The sequence below is a fragment of the Pelodiscus sinensis genome, chromosome 1 (genome assembly GCF_052426305.1).
Source record: "Pelodiscus sinensis isolate ZL-2025 chromosome 1, ASM5242630v1, whole genome shotgun sequence".
Classification (NCBI taxonomy): domain Eukaryota; kingdom Metazoa; phylum Chordata; order Testudines; family Trionychidae; genus Pelodiscus; species Pelodiscus sinensis.
Genome location: NC_143052.1, coordinates 306,379,732 through 306,397,236, shown reverse-complemented (window position 1 = coordinate 306,397,236; position 17,505 = coordinate 306,379,732). Strand labels below are relative to the sequence as shown.

General features: G+C 41.8%; 1 protein-coding gene across 5 annotated transcripts in view; it reads right to left on the bottom strand.

Annotated features, from left to right (window-relative positions):
• The window catches only part of CDK8 (cyclin dependent kinase 8), a 180,390-nt gene extending 163,354 nt beyond the window's left edge, over positions 1-17,036 (bottom strand). For 2 of the 5 annotated variants that reach the window (XM_006138901.5, XM_075919243.2), the window contains exon 1: positions 16,566-17,036. In XM_006138901.5, coding sequence (XP_006138963.1) covers positions 16,566-16,693 — 128 coding nt within the window. In that variant the 5' untranslated portion in view covers positions 16,694-17,036. Of the gene's footprint in view, positions 1-3,984; positions 4,116-16,565 lie in introns of all 5 variants that reach the window. The other 3 variants (XM_025179387.3, XM_006138900.5, XM_075919245.2) reach the window with 3 other exon arrangements.
• Positions 17,037-17,505: the final 469 nt, after the last annotated feature.

The window sequence follows — 17,505 nt, the reverse complement described above, 5'->3', positions numbered from 1 at the left end:
CAACCAGAGTTTGGAAACTACTGACAGATTACGAATGAAAAACAGAAACTTTTCAGAGCCTGGACTAGATGATCACCACAATCTCTCTAATACTCTCTTTCAAAGTGTCTAATGAAACCAAAATGTTCTAGTTATCTATTTATCCCATTAGCAAATATTTCCTTTTTAAGTCTAATCTAAAATGGCCACGTACATTTGAGGATGACACTACTTGCTAAACAACCTCTATATGAAGGAGTTCTCCATCTTTTATTCTTACTTAAATATCATTTGACCATGTTGTCCTTTGAAAGGATTTTCCCTGAAATAACTAAGCCACAGATTTGTCTGCATCCTCTAAAATAGTCTCGACATAAATTATTCAACAAGCTACAGAACAGACAAGAACCTTCTCTATCCTAGAAAATGTTTGCATCTAGTAATTTTCTCTCCAATAGGGAACCATGATCTTCTTCTTAAGGCATTAAGACTCAGAATATACAGATGCAATTCCCAGCTCTGTCAGAAACTTTGTTCGACCCTGGATGTGTCACTATTAGAGATGTTAGAATGCATTTATTTTGGTAAATGTGTAATCGCTGAACGTTTACACAGTGGGGGAGAGGAGAGGAAAGGCAGCTCCACATTAGCCAATGTGCATGGGGAGCCATCTGGCTTTTAAGCTGGTACCCCACAAGCAATCACCTGTTCCCACCCCACAGTTGCCTCGGATACCAAAGCAGCAGTGCGGGGAGAGAGAGGTGTCTAGTTAACCTTCAAATTTACACACAATAAGTCCAGGTTGGGATCATCGGTTAAATGTTCACATGCATACACTATCACTGCCCTAGTCACTAGTCTAGCTGCAAAATGGGTATCATAGCCCTAAGGAGTGAAGGATAAACTCAAACGTCTGAAGTGTTCAAGTATTATAACAATCATTGCTGAAGCCTTATAAAATATCTGACAGCTATAGATATTCTTAAAGTAAATTTGTAACTATTTAAGACCTTTTTTCCCCAAAATGAGGAATCTACTGCTAAAAATAGTCAGCAATAGTTAATTTTACTAGTGTACACATGGCTCATGTACAATGATTCCAGCAAACTAAAAAGAAAACTGGTGCTACTCAAGGAATGCAAGATCATTTGATTTAACATGGTCTGGAAGTTTCTTTGCCTAGGGTTTGTACAAATGAGGTTCCATCTTTTTCCATGCACAGAATTATGTTATACTTCATATTTTTAATATAATGATCCCCATCCAAGGACTAGCATATTAGTTTAAATCATATTTGATAACCATTTAACAAGTTACCGATTCTCTAATATTTGCATTAGACAAGATACTCGTGATATTGCTTTCTAGTAGTCAGTCTAATTTAGCACTCTGATTCTCAAGTCAAGAATTTGGAAGGCAACTTTGTTTCCAAAGTACCATAAATACATACTATGCTTTTGATGCTATCGAATAGAAGGAGTAATGACAGCAACCCTGAAGCTTGCTGAAGTAACTAGTCTCCTACCTCATCTTTTATAAGTCTGGTCTTTCCAGAAGATCTTCTCCACCTGGACTATTATCTCTCTCTTAATTTTATACTGCCACTCACTGCAGGAATTGAGCAACTTCCACATAAAATTAATAGCAACAGTCAAGCTCCCAGCAGATTTCCTGGAGTCTGTCATTTTACCCTTAAAAAAGGAAGAAATATCAGTTTGGGGTAGACATGGTTTTTAATTTTTTAGCTTTTCAGGGGATGAAGATTGATAGGGATTTATTAAGTAGAAAGGTATGTCAATGTTGAACGTCAATTCTTATTGTAGGAAGGCTTTTTCAAAGAGATTTAGCAGCATTTCCTGAAGATCGTCAGACACTGTATTCACCTGAACTCCTTCACTTGACAAAGCTTTATCCCCTGCTCTGAGTAGTTTTGTCCTGGGCTTCAAGATCTGCATCAGCCCAGAGGAGCACAGCTGTTCCAGAAGTTCATAAATCAAAATTCCATCTTTGATATAGCTGAAGCTTGAAGTTGCTCTGACAACTAGAACCAAAGCCTTAAACTAGTAACAAAAACTGAGCACCAGTAGAGGAACTTGAGCACAAGCCCCATATGCTCATAACAGCATAAATCAGAGAGAAGATGGGCATCTATATCCTATCTGAGCAGAAATCTGAGCTTCATCTTTCGTTTAGATACAGTAAATTTCTATAATTAAGCCTGGAAGTGATGAACGCATGAATCACTGAGGCCCATTCCTCACTGGGAGGAAAGAAACAAAGTTTCCTAGCAACCTGGTGATGGAAAAAGTCACTTTTGATATTGATTCTCCCTGGCAGTCACGCTTATTGAGGAGTGTCAAACAGGACCTCAGGGCTTTATACCACTAAGAACTGAGAGCTATATGCCATCAGTGGAAATTGGAGACATATTAGCTTTCTTATCAGCACTTTCACATTTTCATAGTAGCTGAGGTTGCATCAGTTGAAAATCATCAGCATAGCTCATGGAGTCTCATTGTCTCTCTCACTGCTCTCTCAAAAAAAAGAAAAAACGTAAACAACAAATAGACTCCTAGCACCTTTAAAGACTAACAAAACATGTAGATGGTATCATGAGCTTTCATAGGCGCAACCCACTTCTTCAGAAGACAGGAGTATTAGACGTCCGATCCAAGAATAAATAAAGGGAAGGGGAGAATAAAAAGAGAGATAGTGAGTAGATGGTTCAAATAGTTACAACAGGCTGATAAGGAAAAAAAAAGTACCACAATTGTTTGGTTGGTAGGTTAAGTCATAGGATGTGGAAGATAGCGTGTGAGCCAGCCCATGCCTTTGTTCATACCATTTGCATAAGAATTAAACTTGTAAATGAAGTTAAGTTCCAATCCTTCCCTGTGTATTTGGCTTGTGAAATTGTCCTGACACAAAATGGTGACTTAGGAGATCCATTAATGAGTATCCAGGTAGAGTAAAGTGTTCTCCAACAGGTTTTTGTTTATTGCCTTTTCAGATATCTGATTTGTGTCCATTAATTCTTTTCTGTATAGACTGTCCAATTTGGCCAGTATACATGGCAGTGGGGCATTCATTGTTGGCATTTGATGGCAAGATCACATTAGTGGATGTGTCGTTAAATGAGCCTCTGATTTGGTGGCCAATGTGGTCGGGTCCAGTAATGAAATCGCTTGTGTACATGTGTGCTAAGAGTTGGCACAGAGGCTAATTGCAGGGGTGGGTTCCTGGGTGATTATGATGGAGGTGTGTTGCATGGTTATTGAAAATAATTTGAGATTAGGGGGTTGACTGCTCTCATAGATATTGAAGAGAATTAGGGACCATTTGGATCCCTGCAGGACCCCACAAGTGAGAGCATTAAGGGAAGAGCTACTACCCATCACTCTTTTGGGTTCTGCTAGAAAGAATTAGCCACAGCCACTGTAATACTGGGCCATCCATTACTGCTGAAGTCATCTAGGTGGGTTAGCAGCACCTTGTGATCCACTGTGCCAAAAGCTGCAAAAAAGTTCAAGCAGCACAAAAATGGAGATCCTGAAACTGATCATGGTTGTAAGGAGAGCATATTTTTCATGCAAATAGAGCTGTGCCCCGTTCCAAATGTGCGACATCAAGATGTCAGTTGATGTCATAACACATGCTGGAGTTTGGTGGTTGCTACCATCTCTGCTACTAAGCTGTAGAAGCAGTAAACTGCTTACCCATGGCTACAGTTGTGCGCTTTAGCCTTGACAAATGCATCTTCACATCACTGTGGCCCAAAAAAGTTGTTTTATACACAATTAAGGTGTATAAAAAAAATCATAAGCCAATATTCAATGACTACATCAGTTACAATATTCCCATCATCTGATCAACAAAACCCTAAAAACTAGTTTCTAGTTAATAAACTATAGCTTGGAACGCAAATTTTAGGTGATTTTAAAGTATAAAAGATCAAGAATACATTAAACCCCATTAATGAAATAGAATGCTCATTTATCACTGTACCTAGAACACGAGGTAGCAACATGGGGATAGTTGACTTCCTTCTAGCAAACTCTGTCCATTATTTTCCACGTAAGAGTCTGATCACTGTGGTCCAAGCAGCTGTCACATCAGGATTACTCAACTTAATGCAGCTGGAACATGAAGTAGAAACAGGTATTCAAGGCTCCTGTTGAACATATTATCCCTGCACTCATCTCTATGCTTGCTTCCATTACCACATGAAGGCACTGATCGTGAACTTTATACGTGCTGACATATGAAGACCAAGCTGCATCAACAGTCTCTCCACCCATACAAGTGGTGCTCATAATGGAATGACATTGTTAAGCTTGAGTCCTTTCTGTTAATGACTGAGATCCGAGGGGACCGTGAGGTGTGATTGCACCAGCAGATTTTGGGGTGTTCCATAATAAATCAACAGCAACAAGGGCTGAAAAAGCTGTTTTTCTTCAACACTAAGTTTTATTAAACTCCAGTTGAAAAAACCTGCATAGTCCAGAAGTAACATTCAAATGTACAGTTGTACCCCTCTGGGACAATTAACCAAAAAGGACCACATGAAGAGGAAAGATATGAATTCTTGGTGAAGCTAGCCTGTAGGCAAGTTTCTAAAAATGATCAGACTAATCCAAAGCGAATGCCTTTAGACCCTTTAAGAAAACACTGTCAACAGAACAAGTGGAGTGAGAGGATGGTGAGGAAGAAGGAAAATATATCATGAGTTCATCCTCTTACTAGAGAGCAGAACGCTCCATGAAACATACCAGGATCTTCATTATGCAAATTAGGGATGTGAAATATAAACATGTACATGATATGGCACATCAGTTAACATTCATGATTGTATACAAGCTCCTGGTACATGCGGGAAGCCAGCTTAAAAGCTGGTTCCTGGTGCACACCAGCTCCCAGGGAACTGCCTGCCCTCCCCCCACCCGTACTGATGCCTCCAATATAAAAACAGTACCACAGAGGGAGCAGGCAGGAGCTGATAATTGCAGGGAGCCTGCGTCCCATGAGCTGATTGCTGCCCCACATGTAAACAGTGAAATTTTCCAGTGGTTACAGAGTTATTAAAATCCATTATTACACCTAAATAGGTAATTACTGCATGTTGCCTAATGGGTATACCTCATAATTTTCTATTCTTACCCTAATCAAACAAAACTTCTCTTTGTAAATTGACTATTTAGAAATCATAGAGCTGGAAGAGACCTCAGGAGGTCATCAAGTCCAGCCCTCTGCCCAAAGCAGGACGTATTCTGTGTGGCAAGGCACAATTCTACATAAACAGAATTGTGCCTTGCCACACAGAATAAGCTTTCAGAAATGTTCAGGGCACTGAGACACATTTATAAGAGCCTAAAAATGTCAGGAAAAAGAGAAAAAACAGTTTAAACAAGCAGAATTCCAGCAGCAGAGTGGGGGCTAACCAGTGTATTGCACTGAATGCAGAAAGTATGATTTTTCTGTTTTGTGGGCAAACTAGTTCATTTGGGGCTAGTAACTTATGATCCTCAGAGCACGAGTACGTGGTCTTGAAACCAAAGTGGCTGAATTGCAGGAGCTAAAGCAGTGGTCTCCGAACTTTTTATGCCCAAGATCTCTTTCTGAATTTAAGGACAACCTAAGATTTACCCTTCCACTTCCCTGAGACCCCCTCTCTCCCACACACTTCCCAGAAGCCCTGCCTCACTCCACCCCACCACTCTTCCTCACTGTCACAGAGAGTCAGGGAGTGTGGGATGCAGGAGAAGATATTGGGTGCTGGCTCAGAGAGGTAGCTCAGGGCTAAGGTGCAAAAGGGGATATGAGATGCTGGTTCACAGGGAGAGGGTCAGGACTAGAGCAGGGAGTTGAGGTGCAAGAAGAGGTTCAGGGTGCTAGATCTGGGCAAGGATCAGGAGGGGATATGGGGTGCTGACTCTGGGAGAGGGCTGGGGATTGGTGTCACCCTCCTGCCAGGTAGCACTTACCACCAGTGACTCCCAGTCAGCGGCGCAGCCCGGGTAAGCCAGGCTCCCTGCATCCCCCGACCCCATACCATTCCCTGAAGGGGCCAATGCACCTCTGTAGCTGAGGACACATGGCTCCACATGCTTCCCCTCACTGCCAGCACCACCTCCTCAACTCCCTCTGGCCACAGTTCCTTGTTCCTGGCCAGTGGGTGCTGTATGGGGCAATGCTTGCAGGCAGGATTAGTATACCAAGACTTCTCCCTTTCCCCTCACCACACAGGGCCGTACTGACCACTTCCAGGAATAGGCTGGCAGCATGGGGCCTGGGCAACTAGGGAGCCCACCATAATAGCAGCTTCATTCCACCACCTAATATCACAATCAACTGGGAGACTCCCTGTGATAGACCGGTTGGTGATCACTGAGCTAAGGGAAGAGGTGGTACACTTCGGCCTCCCTGGTCTGGCACCCTGGGGACCTGATCAGTCCCAAATGAGAGAGTTTGCCAGTTTAGTAAAGGTCAAGGCTCCTCCTCACCACCAGCCTCTGCTCGCAGGCTCCTTTTCCTAGCTGCTGACCTCACGGTCTGCCCTGGACATTGGGCTCTGTTCCCAGCCTCAGCCAAACTCCTGGTCACCAGCCCCTCTGCTGCCAGACTCCCAGCCAGGCCTTTGCTCTCAGCCAGCAGGGTTCTCTGGTCTGGCAACATCCATGGTCTTGCTGGAACATGAAGCCGGAGCAAAGGAAAACAATTGTATAGCTAGAACCATCCTTCCAGATGACATCACTGAGAATATGACCCTGAGGGTGGGAACCCCAGTTATTAGTCAAAAATAAACAGCAGTAATGAAGGATTTGATTATCAAAAATATAGATAGTCGGATTTGTGACAACCAGGATAACTGCATGATGAATAGTCTACCAGATCTGAAAGTTGTGCACCTCTTGAAACATACAGACACATGTACACTCCTGGGGAAGATTGGCAGTCATGGTACACAAGTCCCAGTGACATGGGGAAATGCAAGAGAGAAGTCCTAAAGGCCAAATTAAGACCATTAGAAAAGGGCTTAAAGTCCAGGACTTTCATGTTCGCGTTATCTGAAATGCTCCCAGTAACCACTCAAGCCCACAAACCTAACACTTCTGCCTACTTCTCAGTGCATGAATGAGACTACAGTGCTTGGAAGATGGATTCAAGTTTATTAGGAACTGGGATAACATAAATCAATAAATTATGGCCCAACAGCTATAATCAATGTTGTATGTACTTCACACCAGATTATACCAGGGTGGATTTGATTTACATCAACTGTACTTAAATCACTAAATCAGGAACACTATTTAATTAGAGTTTTCTACACAACAGTCCATTCTTGTTGGTTGTTATAACCTTAATACATATTCTTCACAACTCAGACAGATGTGAGTTTCATTTTTGAAAGATACACACTATACATTTTTAAACAGTGATTTATTTTGAAAACTTTTCAGATTAGGATTACAGCTATATCAAAAATCAGTGATTGTTTGGTCATTTCACTTACCTTTGGTAAATGAAGTAGATATTTATGAAATCATTTGGAGGTGAACTATCTTATTTCAACAGGCTAATCATTAATATTTGGAGGATTTTACCACCCGACAGACATTTAAATTTTTGTATTTAACTAAAACAACTGTTATGTATTCTGGATTTTTTTCTTCAACAGCAAACAATTTTAACAACATAAACATATGAATTTTTGAATTTAGTTAAATTTACAAGTTTCTTAAAATTGCCTTTAACTGAAATAGTTAAATGAAGCATTTAAAAAAAACACCAAAATTAAATAGACTGTCAGCCAGGTCAATATGAGAAACTTAAAAAATTGGCTTCTGAGATAACTCAGTCATCCTCACCTTCATTTTCCTGTTTCTTCATAATCTGGAAAAGAAAAAACAAGCTTTCCTGCTTTTTCAGGTCCCAAATGATTTCTTAATTTCAAATTAATCATTCCAAAGGAAGAAAATATTCTTTCTACACTGTGAGAAGAAACTACTCCTGTTAAAGGGGAGCTCACCACTTCAACAGTCTCTGAATCCAAATGCTTAAGTGACTTGCACCAGTTCACTGGTGTGACTTTCTTTAGAAAGATCAAACATATGTTTTTCGAATGCTTCTCTGAAATTTATTATGGTTGACATCATGGAGGGATGATTGCTGGATGCTTGTGTCATAATCAACTGCTTTTCTTCCGCAGTTAAGGTCTGATCCTGGTACCGAGTATTGAGAATATTTTCAAGAAAGTGAGCTGGAGATATGTAATTTAACTCTGTCATTGCATATTTCTTTTGTTAAGATCTCACCCAGATCCTTCCAAATTTCAACAGCATCAGCAATAAAATAGCTATTTCTCTGCATTTTGTTGAAGGCTACAGAAATAAGCTTCAGGATACTTTGCATGTGTTCAACATTTCTCTTCAGCCCAATGTGGAGACTGTGGCTGTGACAATGCCATCTATTTTTTTCACCATTTTGGTCGCATACTGACATCAGAGGCATTAGGCCAGCTCAAAAGAGTCCACTACGGAGTTCCATCTCACATATTGCGGGAGACTTAGCTTGGTTCCTCTCCCTTTTTTCAGTATTTTGCAATTTCAACAAAATTAGCTTTTATTTCTGGAACAGTGAAGTTCATCAAATGAGCACTGCAACCATATGTCATTAGCTTGGGACTCTCTTCAAACTCCTCTAAAGTTCTTCTCCTCTGGCATACATTTGCAGCATTGTCTGTGACCAATCTTCATAGAAGACATTTAAATTTTTTTCCACAGTTTGTTAAAGCTTTTACTGCTGCTACCTGTAAATATTCTGCTGTTTGCACTTTCTGATGTATGAATTGTTTCTGTAAGAAAGACAGTACCTTCTTCTGTTGTCACACAAGCAAATAATAGAATGATTATGGACATTGATATACACATCAAGACTGAGGTTAACACTTTTACCCTCAAGACTTTTTGCACACAGCTCAATTTTCTCTCATACACTTTATCCAGCAATTTGCTTGAGACATCTGCTCTGTTGACTGGACTGTATCCTGGTCTTAATGACGGAACCATGTTAATGAAGTGTGGGTTCTCAAATCACATGGAAAAGAGAGTTTGTTGCATAAACAACCCGCACAATTTTTCCATCAATTACCTCTTTTTATGATCTGCTGGTTCTTATCACAAAAATATCTATTTTTTTTCTGGGTGATGGAATGGTTTTTTTCCCCGCTACATGTGGTATACCGTGGCAACGTGACATACATGATGTGATCGAAACATTATAATTAACACTAACTCTGAAACTATGGAAAACGAAGATGATCTTGAAGGTGCATAGTCTTCAGAACCCTGCATATTTAAGGATGGATTCTCCTAAAAAAAAGTCAATTAAGTTACTTAATTATTATTACCATACTGCTCAGTTAGTATTACTCATTGCATTCACTGACACTAAAGACTACTTTAAAGGTGAAATTGTAAAGGATAATCTGCCTATTTCAGTTATTTTTTTAATCACAACTGTATCAAAAATTATACTACTACAAAGAAACAACTATTTTTTTGCTCACATATGAGAATTCACGAATAGTCCAGAAGGAAAACAAAAAATGCTTTTTGAGGAAAAAAAATCTATGTAAATAAAATAATTTTTTTTTAAATTATTGATTTTTATCCATCCTGGATTATACCTAATTTATGAAGTTTAAAGTTTTAGAGCCTTAAAGTTTGCTTCCCAATTCTGCCATCAAATGCCCCCAATGTTTAATTTTAAAATACTGGGATGGGAGGCAATTACAAATGAACTTGTTACTTTGATATTTCTATTAATGTCTGACAAGAAACAATTGTTTTCATTTCAGTTGCCATCATTCTCTTCCCTCCCCTTCCCCTCTCCTATTTATTTTGGGTGTACGCATCCTAAACTCATAACTCCGGTCATCTGAAGAAGTGGGCTGTGCCCACGAAAGCTCATGATACCATCTACATGTTTTGTTAGTCTATAAAGTGCTACCAGACCATTTGTTGTACTACTATAGACTGTTCTTCAGATTATCTCAAACTAACCATGTTCACGTTGTTTCAGTACTTATGTAAGAAACCTCCATGGAATTAGATGCTGGTGATTCAGTAAGTGATAATCTCTTGACTGAGTCATGAGCAAAAGCCCTCACACACTTGTGCAACAAGGCACAGCATAGCCAGAGTAGCTGTTTCTGGGATGCGGCATAAAACCTAACATAAAATCAAATCAGTAGAGGTGCCATGTCAGTTTTCCCAGAGTAGAGAAGTTCAGTATTTGGTTAGGACACCAGGATTATTGAATTCTGCCTACCTAAAAATATTCTCCTGTAAATCCAACTACAGTTTTTAAACAATTCCTTTCCTATGGTTGTGATGTATTACTGTTATACTGATTCACAGTCAACTCTAAGGTGAAACGTCAGTGAGGGAGATTGGTGAATCAACTGTCTTGGTATTTTAGATGAACGGTGCACTCAATATAATAGATAATTTTTATATGACTAGGCTGATGTAAAAAAAAAAATCCAGCCAGAGTTTTCAAATATGTACTATATACTGTCTTATTAAAATTAGTTCTGTTTAATATGTTCATGCTGTTTTTACAAAGTACTTACTTGTGAAAATACTGGACATTAATATGCAGAGAACTTGGACATCTTAAAAAAAAAATCAGTTCCCAAGTACTTAGTTCTTAGTTCCAGAAAATGTCCTGTTAAACATACTGAGATGCTTACAACTGCACATTTTATGCCAATAAAACAATGTTCCTTTTATTAAGTTGACACAACAAAAACTAATGCTTCATATTTAAATTAATCCCTGAAACAGAGCTAGTGTTTTTAAGCACATATTCAAGAACACTGAGTACACATTGGTTTGAATATTTAGTTGCATGATAGGTAACTAAAACAAATCAATGAGCCACTTCAAAGGCTTTTTTTTTTGGGAGAAGGGAACAAAGAAAGGAAAAAAGGCAGCAACAGAACAAGCCAGAAAATGTATAAAGCAATATATCGTATCTTGGTATTTGTCTTGTGAGGTAGGGATGTAAGCAAGTAGCCAAGTACTCAGCTACCCAATAAGCCCAAGCTTATCGGGGAGTGGGGGTGGGGGAGGAAGGAGAAAAGGTAACAGGAGCCAGTGCTGGGAGAAGCCGGCTCAAAAGCCAGTTCCCCCAGCATCAACTCTGCAGTGCTGCCTTCCCCTTCCTCCCGTTGCAGTGGTGGGGGGAGTAGGGAAGGCTACCACAAAGCAGTCTCTACCCACAGCGGGCCGAGCTTCGTCATGAGCAGAGGATGCTCTAGCAGCAGCCCCTGTTCGCAGTGGACCAGGCTAGCTGCGGACAGGGGCTGTTGCTGGAGCAGCCTCTGTCCACAGCCAGCCTAGATCACCGCACACAGGGGCTGCTGGACATGGCACAAGCCGGGACTCTCAGTTCCAGCTCACGCTGGGTCTGAACTAACCCCACTGTGGCTCTGCATTTTAAACGCAGTAAGAGCAGGGCTGCCTGCCCACCTGGCTCTTACTACATTTACACTGCAACATCACAGCGGAGGTAGCTTCTGGACCCGGCGTGAGGCAGGACAGAGCACCTTCCCTTATGGACTAATTGTGCAGTCCATACAAGTTGTATCAACTATGCAAACAATTACCCACACCTCTTAACATCCTTATTCCAAGCACCAGGAATTTCAGCATATGTACATTGTATAAGTAATCATGAAAAAGATCCTGTTTTAAAGATCATGTTTGCTGGATTTTTTTTAAATGCACATATATTCTGAGTCATATTTCAGGACAAATCTAATTAGACAAATCATATTGCAGCCAACAGTAACTTCAGACAGTAATTCTTAAATGAAACAAAAAACAGCACTATGCAGCACTTTAAAGACTACCAAGATGGTTTATTAATTATTTATGTATTAATGTGTGTTCCCTTTTTTTGATTGTATACCTTTGGTATATATGGTCATGCCAATTTTCTTCCACAATTTGATCTGAGGAAGTGGGTCTGGCCCACGAAAGCTCATCACCTAATAAACCATCTTGTTAGTCTTTGAAGTGCTACATAGTCCTGTCTTTTGTTTCAGCAAGACCAGACTAACACGGCTACATCTCTATTTAATTCTTAAATGTCATCACACAGAGTGTAATAATTCTGCTGAAAATATTACTTTAAAAACCATGTATCACAAGTAGGAGGTTAATTTATATGATCACTGTAGAGCTCCAATATACTTACAGACTGCAAAAAAAATAAAAGATAAACACAGAAGTTAGGTGTTGAAGGGTAACTGTAACTAAATTCCCTGTAAATTAAGCAGCTGCACAGCTGTTTTCTGAACTCTGCTCAGAAGTTCAAAGCTCCCAAGCAGGCAGGGAGCTCAGCTGACTGGTGAAGGCAGGGCATCCTCTCCCTAAGCAAGTAGATAAAACAGAGTTGCTCCGTGTTTTAAGTGGAACAGCACCCAGAGCAGGTAAACAAGGGAGAGAAAGGAGACAATAAGTGGCTGGAGAAAGGGAGTGATTGGCTGAAGGAGAGTCAGAGGGGAGAAGAGTCCTACATGCACAAGGAGAGAGAGGTAGGAACTCAGCACTCTCAAGCCCCCTGGGAAGAGGAGAGAAGAGGCTGATTGCACGGGATAGGCGGGTGCTGGCACTGGGGTGAGGTGGAGGATGTATGGATAATTTGTTTGTGATTTAGCTGGGAGTTAGAACAGGTCAGACTAGCACGCAGTCATCAGCAGTCTGAGAAGCAGGATTTTATCCCAGGCCCCACCTGGGCTGCGGGGAGCTCACTGCACAAAGATCGATGGGGGCAAGAGGGTGGGTTGTTGCTGGCATCTGTGAAGTGAGGTAGAGTTTGTTTGGGGTGTCCCTCACTTGCTGCAGTCCTCTGTCCGGTTGGAAGGGCGGGGAGAGAGAAAGCAGGGGTGGGTGTAAGCATGCAAATGTCATGGCCCACATTTCAAACAAAGCTTACATAGGTGTTAATGGCCTAACAAGAAAGAAAGATTCTTTTAAACAGATTGTGGAGTGTTGCTGATATCTAAAACTCTGATATTAATGATTTTTTAAAAATTCTGTGTTACTATTAATACATGGTATATTTTATTTCATACTAAATATTGTAAGCATTGCTCATAGAATCATAGAATACTAGGACTGGAAGGGACCTCGAGAGGTCATCAAGTCCAGTCCCCTGCCCTCATGGCAGGACCAAATACTGTCTAGACCATCACTGATAGACATTTATCTAACCCACTCTTAAATATCTCCACAGATGGAGATTCCACAACCTCTCTGGGCAATTTATTCCAGTGTTTGACTACCCTGACAGTTAGGAACGTTTTCCTAATGTCCAACCTAAACCTCCCTTGCTGCAGTGTAAATCCATTGCTTCTTGTTCTATCCTCAGAGGCCAAGATGAACAAGTTTTCTCCCTCCTCCTTATGACACCCTTTTAGATATCTGAAAACTGCTGTCATGTCCCCCCTCAATCTTCTCTTTTCTAAACTAAATAAACCCAATTCTTTCAGCCTTCCTTCATAGGTCATGTTCTCTAGACCTTTAATCATTCTCGGTGCTCTTCTCTGGACCCTCTCTAATCTCTCCACATCTTTCTTGAAACGTGGTGCCCAGAACTGGACACAATACTCCAACTGAGGCCTAACCAGTGCAGAGTAGAGCAGAAGAATGACTTCTCGTGTCTTGCTCACAACACACCTGTTAATGCATCCCAGAATCATGTTTGCTTTTTTTGCAACAGCATCACACTGCTGACTCATATTTAGTTTGTGGTCCACTATAACCCATAAATCCCTTTCTGCTGTACTCCTTCCTAGACAGTTGCTTCCCATTCTGTATGTGAGAAACTGATTTTTCCTTCCTAAGTGGAGCACTTTGCATTTTTTCTTTATTAAACTTCATCCTGTTTACCTCAGACAATTTCTCCAATTTGTCCGGGTCATTTTGAATTATGACCCTTTCCTCCAGAGCAGTCGCAACCCCTCCCAGCTTGGTATCATCTGCAAACTTAATAAGCGTTTACTCCATATATATATTTACTCCGTGGCAAGTAGATTTTAGCCTGGCACAGCGCTGCAGCGCGATTAGCGCATGCACAGCAGCGCGATTAGCGCATGCACAGCGTCGTCTGCGCATGCACAGCATGCCAAATGGCATGGCTGGCGAGCAGGGCTTGCCGCCGCTTCTCAAGCCCTGCATATATATATATATGCAGGCTTGAGAATCGTGCTGCAGCACTGTGCCAAGCTAAAATCTACTCGCCACGGGCGAGTAGATTGACCTAATTGTCGAGCCCTGTATATATGCATGCATGCATTTTGTTTGCATATTGGTGGTGCACATCCACAAAATACTTCAATAGTGGTGTTGCACATAAAATTTCAATTGCCCCTCCTCCCCCCAATTCAACCCATTCAAAGATAGGAGAGATTAGAGGGAACACTGTTCAACACCTAGGGCTCTGTTCTTGAGACCACAGATCAGCATACCTTTTGAAAATATTGATGAAAGAACACACCAACTTGAGAAATATTTGCTAAACAATACACATCCAAAACATTGGAACAGCTCTGCATAAAAATGTTGTTAAGTATTTGTCATCTATATTTCCACTAACACTGTCCAAATTTTACATTGTTTCTGGATTTAAATGTTTCCAGATTATCTTAATGGTAACATTTTAATCATGTATTCCTAAACTCTAATGTTTAACTTTACTGAAGTCAACAATTACTCACCTTAAGTTACATTAAACGAATGCACAGAGGATCAGAAACACAATCTGTTCCTCCTAACTCTTATTTCCAAAGTCCAGGAAGGAGTATTATTTTTGGGTGTAATATTTAATTTAAAAAAAATAACCAACGTATTAGCTGGCCCTCAGCAGCAAACAAAATATATACTGTAATAATTATGCCAGCGTCACTATAAGCATGCCTAATAGCCTTTTTAATATGTAACGTTTAAATGTGAGCCATTTCCCTTATACCGAGTTCTCTATGTAATAATGATATTAGCATGTACACGTGGATGCAAGTACATAAAACCAAGACTAATAAAATTTTCACCGATAACTGGGGCAAGCAAAATTTTTAGTTTATTGACTATAAAAACACTGCCATTTTAAATGGTTGAAATGTACCATCCTAATATGCATGGGGAAAATTATCAGTAACAGACTAATGAAGTTATCCCAAGGGGCTGGAGGGAGGGAAGGAAAAAATAAAAAAGATGAGATTTAAGATGAAAGGGAACAACCCAAACATGGCTAAAATTTAGAAAAACTGACAACACTAAGCTCTGCATTTTCCCAGATCTCCTGCTTCCCACTGCTGTGCTGTTGAAAAAGTGATGTTTTGCTATGGAATAATAAATCCAAATGACATACGTATTTTTCAGTACATTTTTACAGACAGCTATGTTCCTATACCTCCATCTCCCAAAAACCGTACTATGAATTGGCCATAAAAAAGATTATCTTCAAAAATGCTTCTCTTTCAAGACTAAGATTTCAGTCATAGGTGCAACCAGTACAAACTCCTTCAAGACTAAGATTTCAGTCATAGGATCAACCAGCAAGAACATTCAAAATGGTGACTAGCAATAATAAATCAGAAAACCCACCATGAAAATTAAATCCAACCCTGCAAAATAGATGATGGAGGCTGAGGCTTTTCTAGCATACAGCCATTTGTCCAGAAGTAAAGATCTCCAAGTTATATGGATTTTTTTCAGCCAAAGAAAATTTTCCCCCTCAAAATCTGCCAGTACCAACAAGACACCAGTCAAATGGTTAGGAGAAAGTGTATTTTCATCTGTGACTGTTTATCTCCACCGTCATTGTTAGATTGTTAGGAACGGAGTAAGGGACAATGAGATGGTTAAGGCTAAAGGAAAGAGATATAGCAGCAGAGGGACAGAGCAAGGGGAAACAATAAAAATGGGTGCAAGGCACAGAAGAGGGGATAGAATACACAAACAGAGGGCTATTGGGATATGACAGTCACCAGTCAATATCAGCTCAGGGAACAATATAAGTGGGACAGCAAAGCAGCATGGAATGGAGAAATGGGTATACAAGGATAAAGCATGATAGTGGAAGAGTGGGAGCAGCGTATGGAGGACACCATTCAGGAAGCTGGATCTGGATCCAATGAAATGGGGACAGAAAAGCTATGTGGAACTTGGCCAGCACACAGGAACATGGGGGTCCCATAAAGCAGGGCACAGGCGCTGGGGAAGTGATGGGGGAGGGATGCGATAGCTAGTAGGGAGCAAGGCACAGACACAGGGGAAGTGACAGGGGACAATGAGGCAAGAGGGACGGTGGGAGGGGGCAGACACACGGGAGGTGGCGAGGGACAATACAGCATCAAAGAGGGGGCAGGGCACAGACGGGTGCAATATCGCAGCACAGCAGAGACGGGGTAGGATGCAGACGCAGGGTACCAGGGGGCAGGGAAGCAGCAGGAATGGGGCAGGAAGCGGGCGGCAAACACGAACCAGGGGCAGCACGGGGCCGGGGCCAACACTCACCCGTCTTTCCGCTTGGCTTTGTAGACGTGCCCGTAGGTGCCTCTCCCCACCTTGCAGCCCTCGTACTCGAACAGGTCCTCCACCCGCTCCCGCTCCCCAGTCAGCTTCACCTTGAAGTCATAGTCCATCTTCAGCGCCCGCCGCCGCGACCCACAGCCCGCCGCGCCTCCGGACACCGCAGGGACCAGGGAGGAGGAGGCCCCGCACCAGCGACACGGACCATCCAGGGGGAAGCCGACGAGCGCGGGGGCTGCCCCCTTCCTCTCTCACCCCGTCTCCTGCCGCTCCCTGCCCGCCGCAGCCAGACAACGGCACAACAGCCGGTATTGCACCCGGAATACGGCAGCCCCGCTTCACTGCACTGTTGAAAAAGCGTCGCAAGCCGCTCTCACCGCGACACCTCCCCAGCAGCAGCGACTAAAACACCACGTGGAATCTAGCCGGCTGAGAGCGCCCAGTCCACCTCCCGGACCGGCATGCATTGCGCCACCGGGGGCCGGCGCAGGAGCGTTGCATGATGGGAGTTGTAGTACAGGCTTCGGTAAAGGGCCCCGCTTTGCATGCTGGGAGTTGTAGTCTGAGCTGAGCTAATGTTGGAGCGTTGCAGGCTGGGAGTTGTAGTCTGGGGGCGGTTGAAGGCGCGCTCATTGGAACGGAATGGCGCCAAGGCAGAGCGCTGGGTGGCGCTAGGGGCTTATTGCGTGCATGCTGGGGTTGCTGCATTCTGGGAACTATAGTTTGGAAGGGGGTTAACAAATGATTGAAGTTGCATCTACCCCAGACGAGCTGATAAGATTTAAAATAAAGCAGTCCCTGCCTGTATTAACCATAAAGTCACATTTAACATCACTTTTGTTCATACAATTCCTCAAATTGTGGTCTAACATGACCTAATCTTTTAGTGAGGACAAGCCCTATGTGTTAATGCATGCGTAAATTT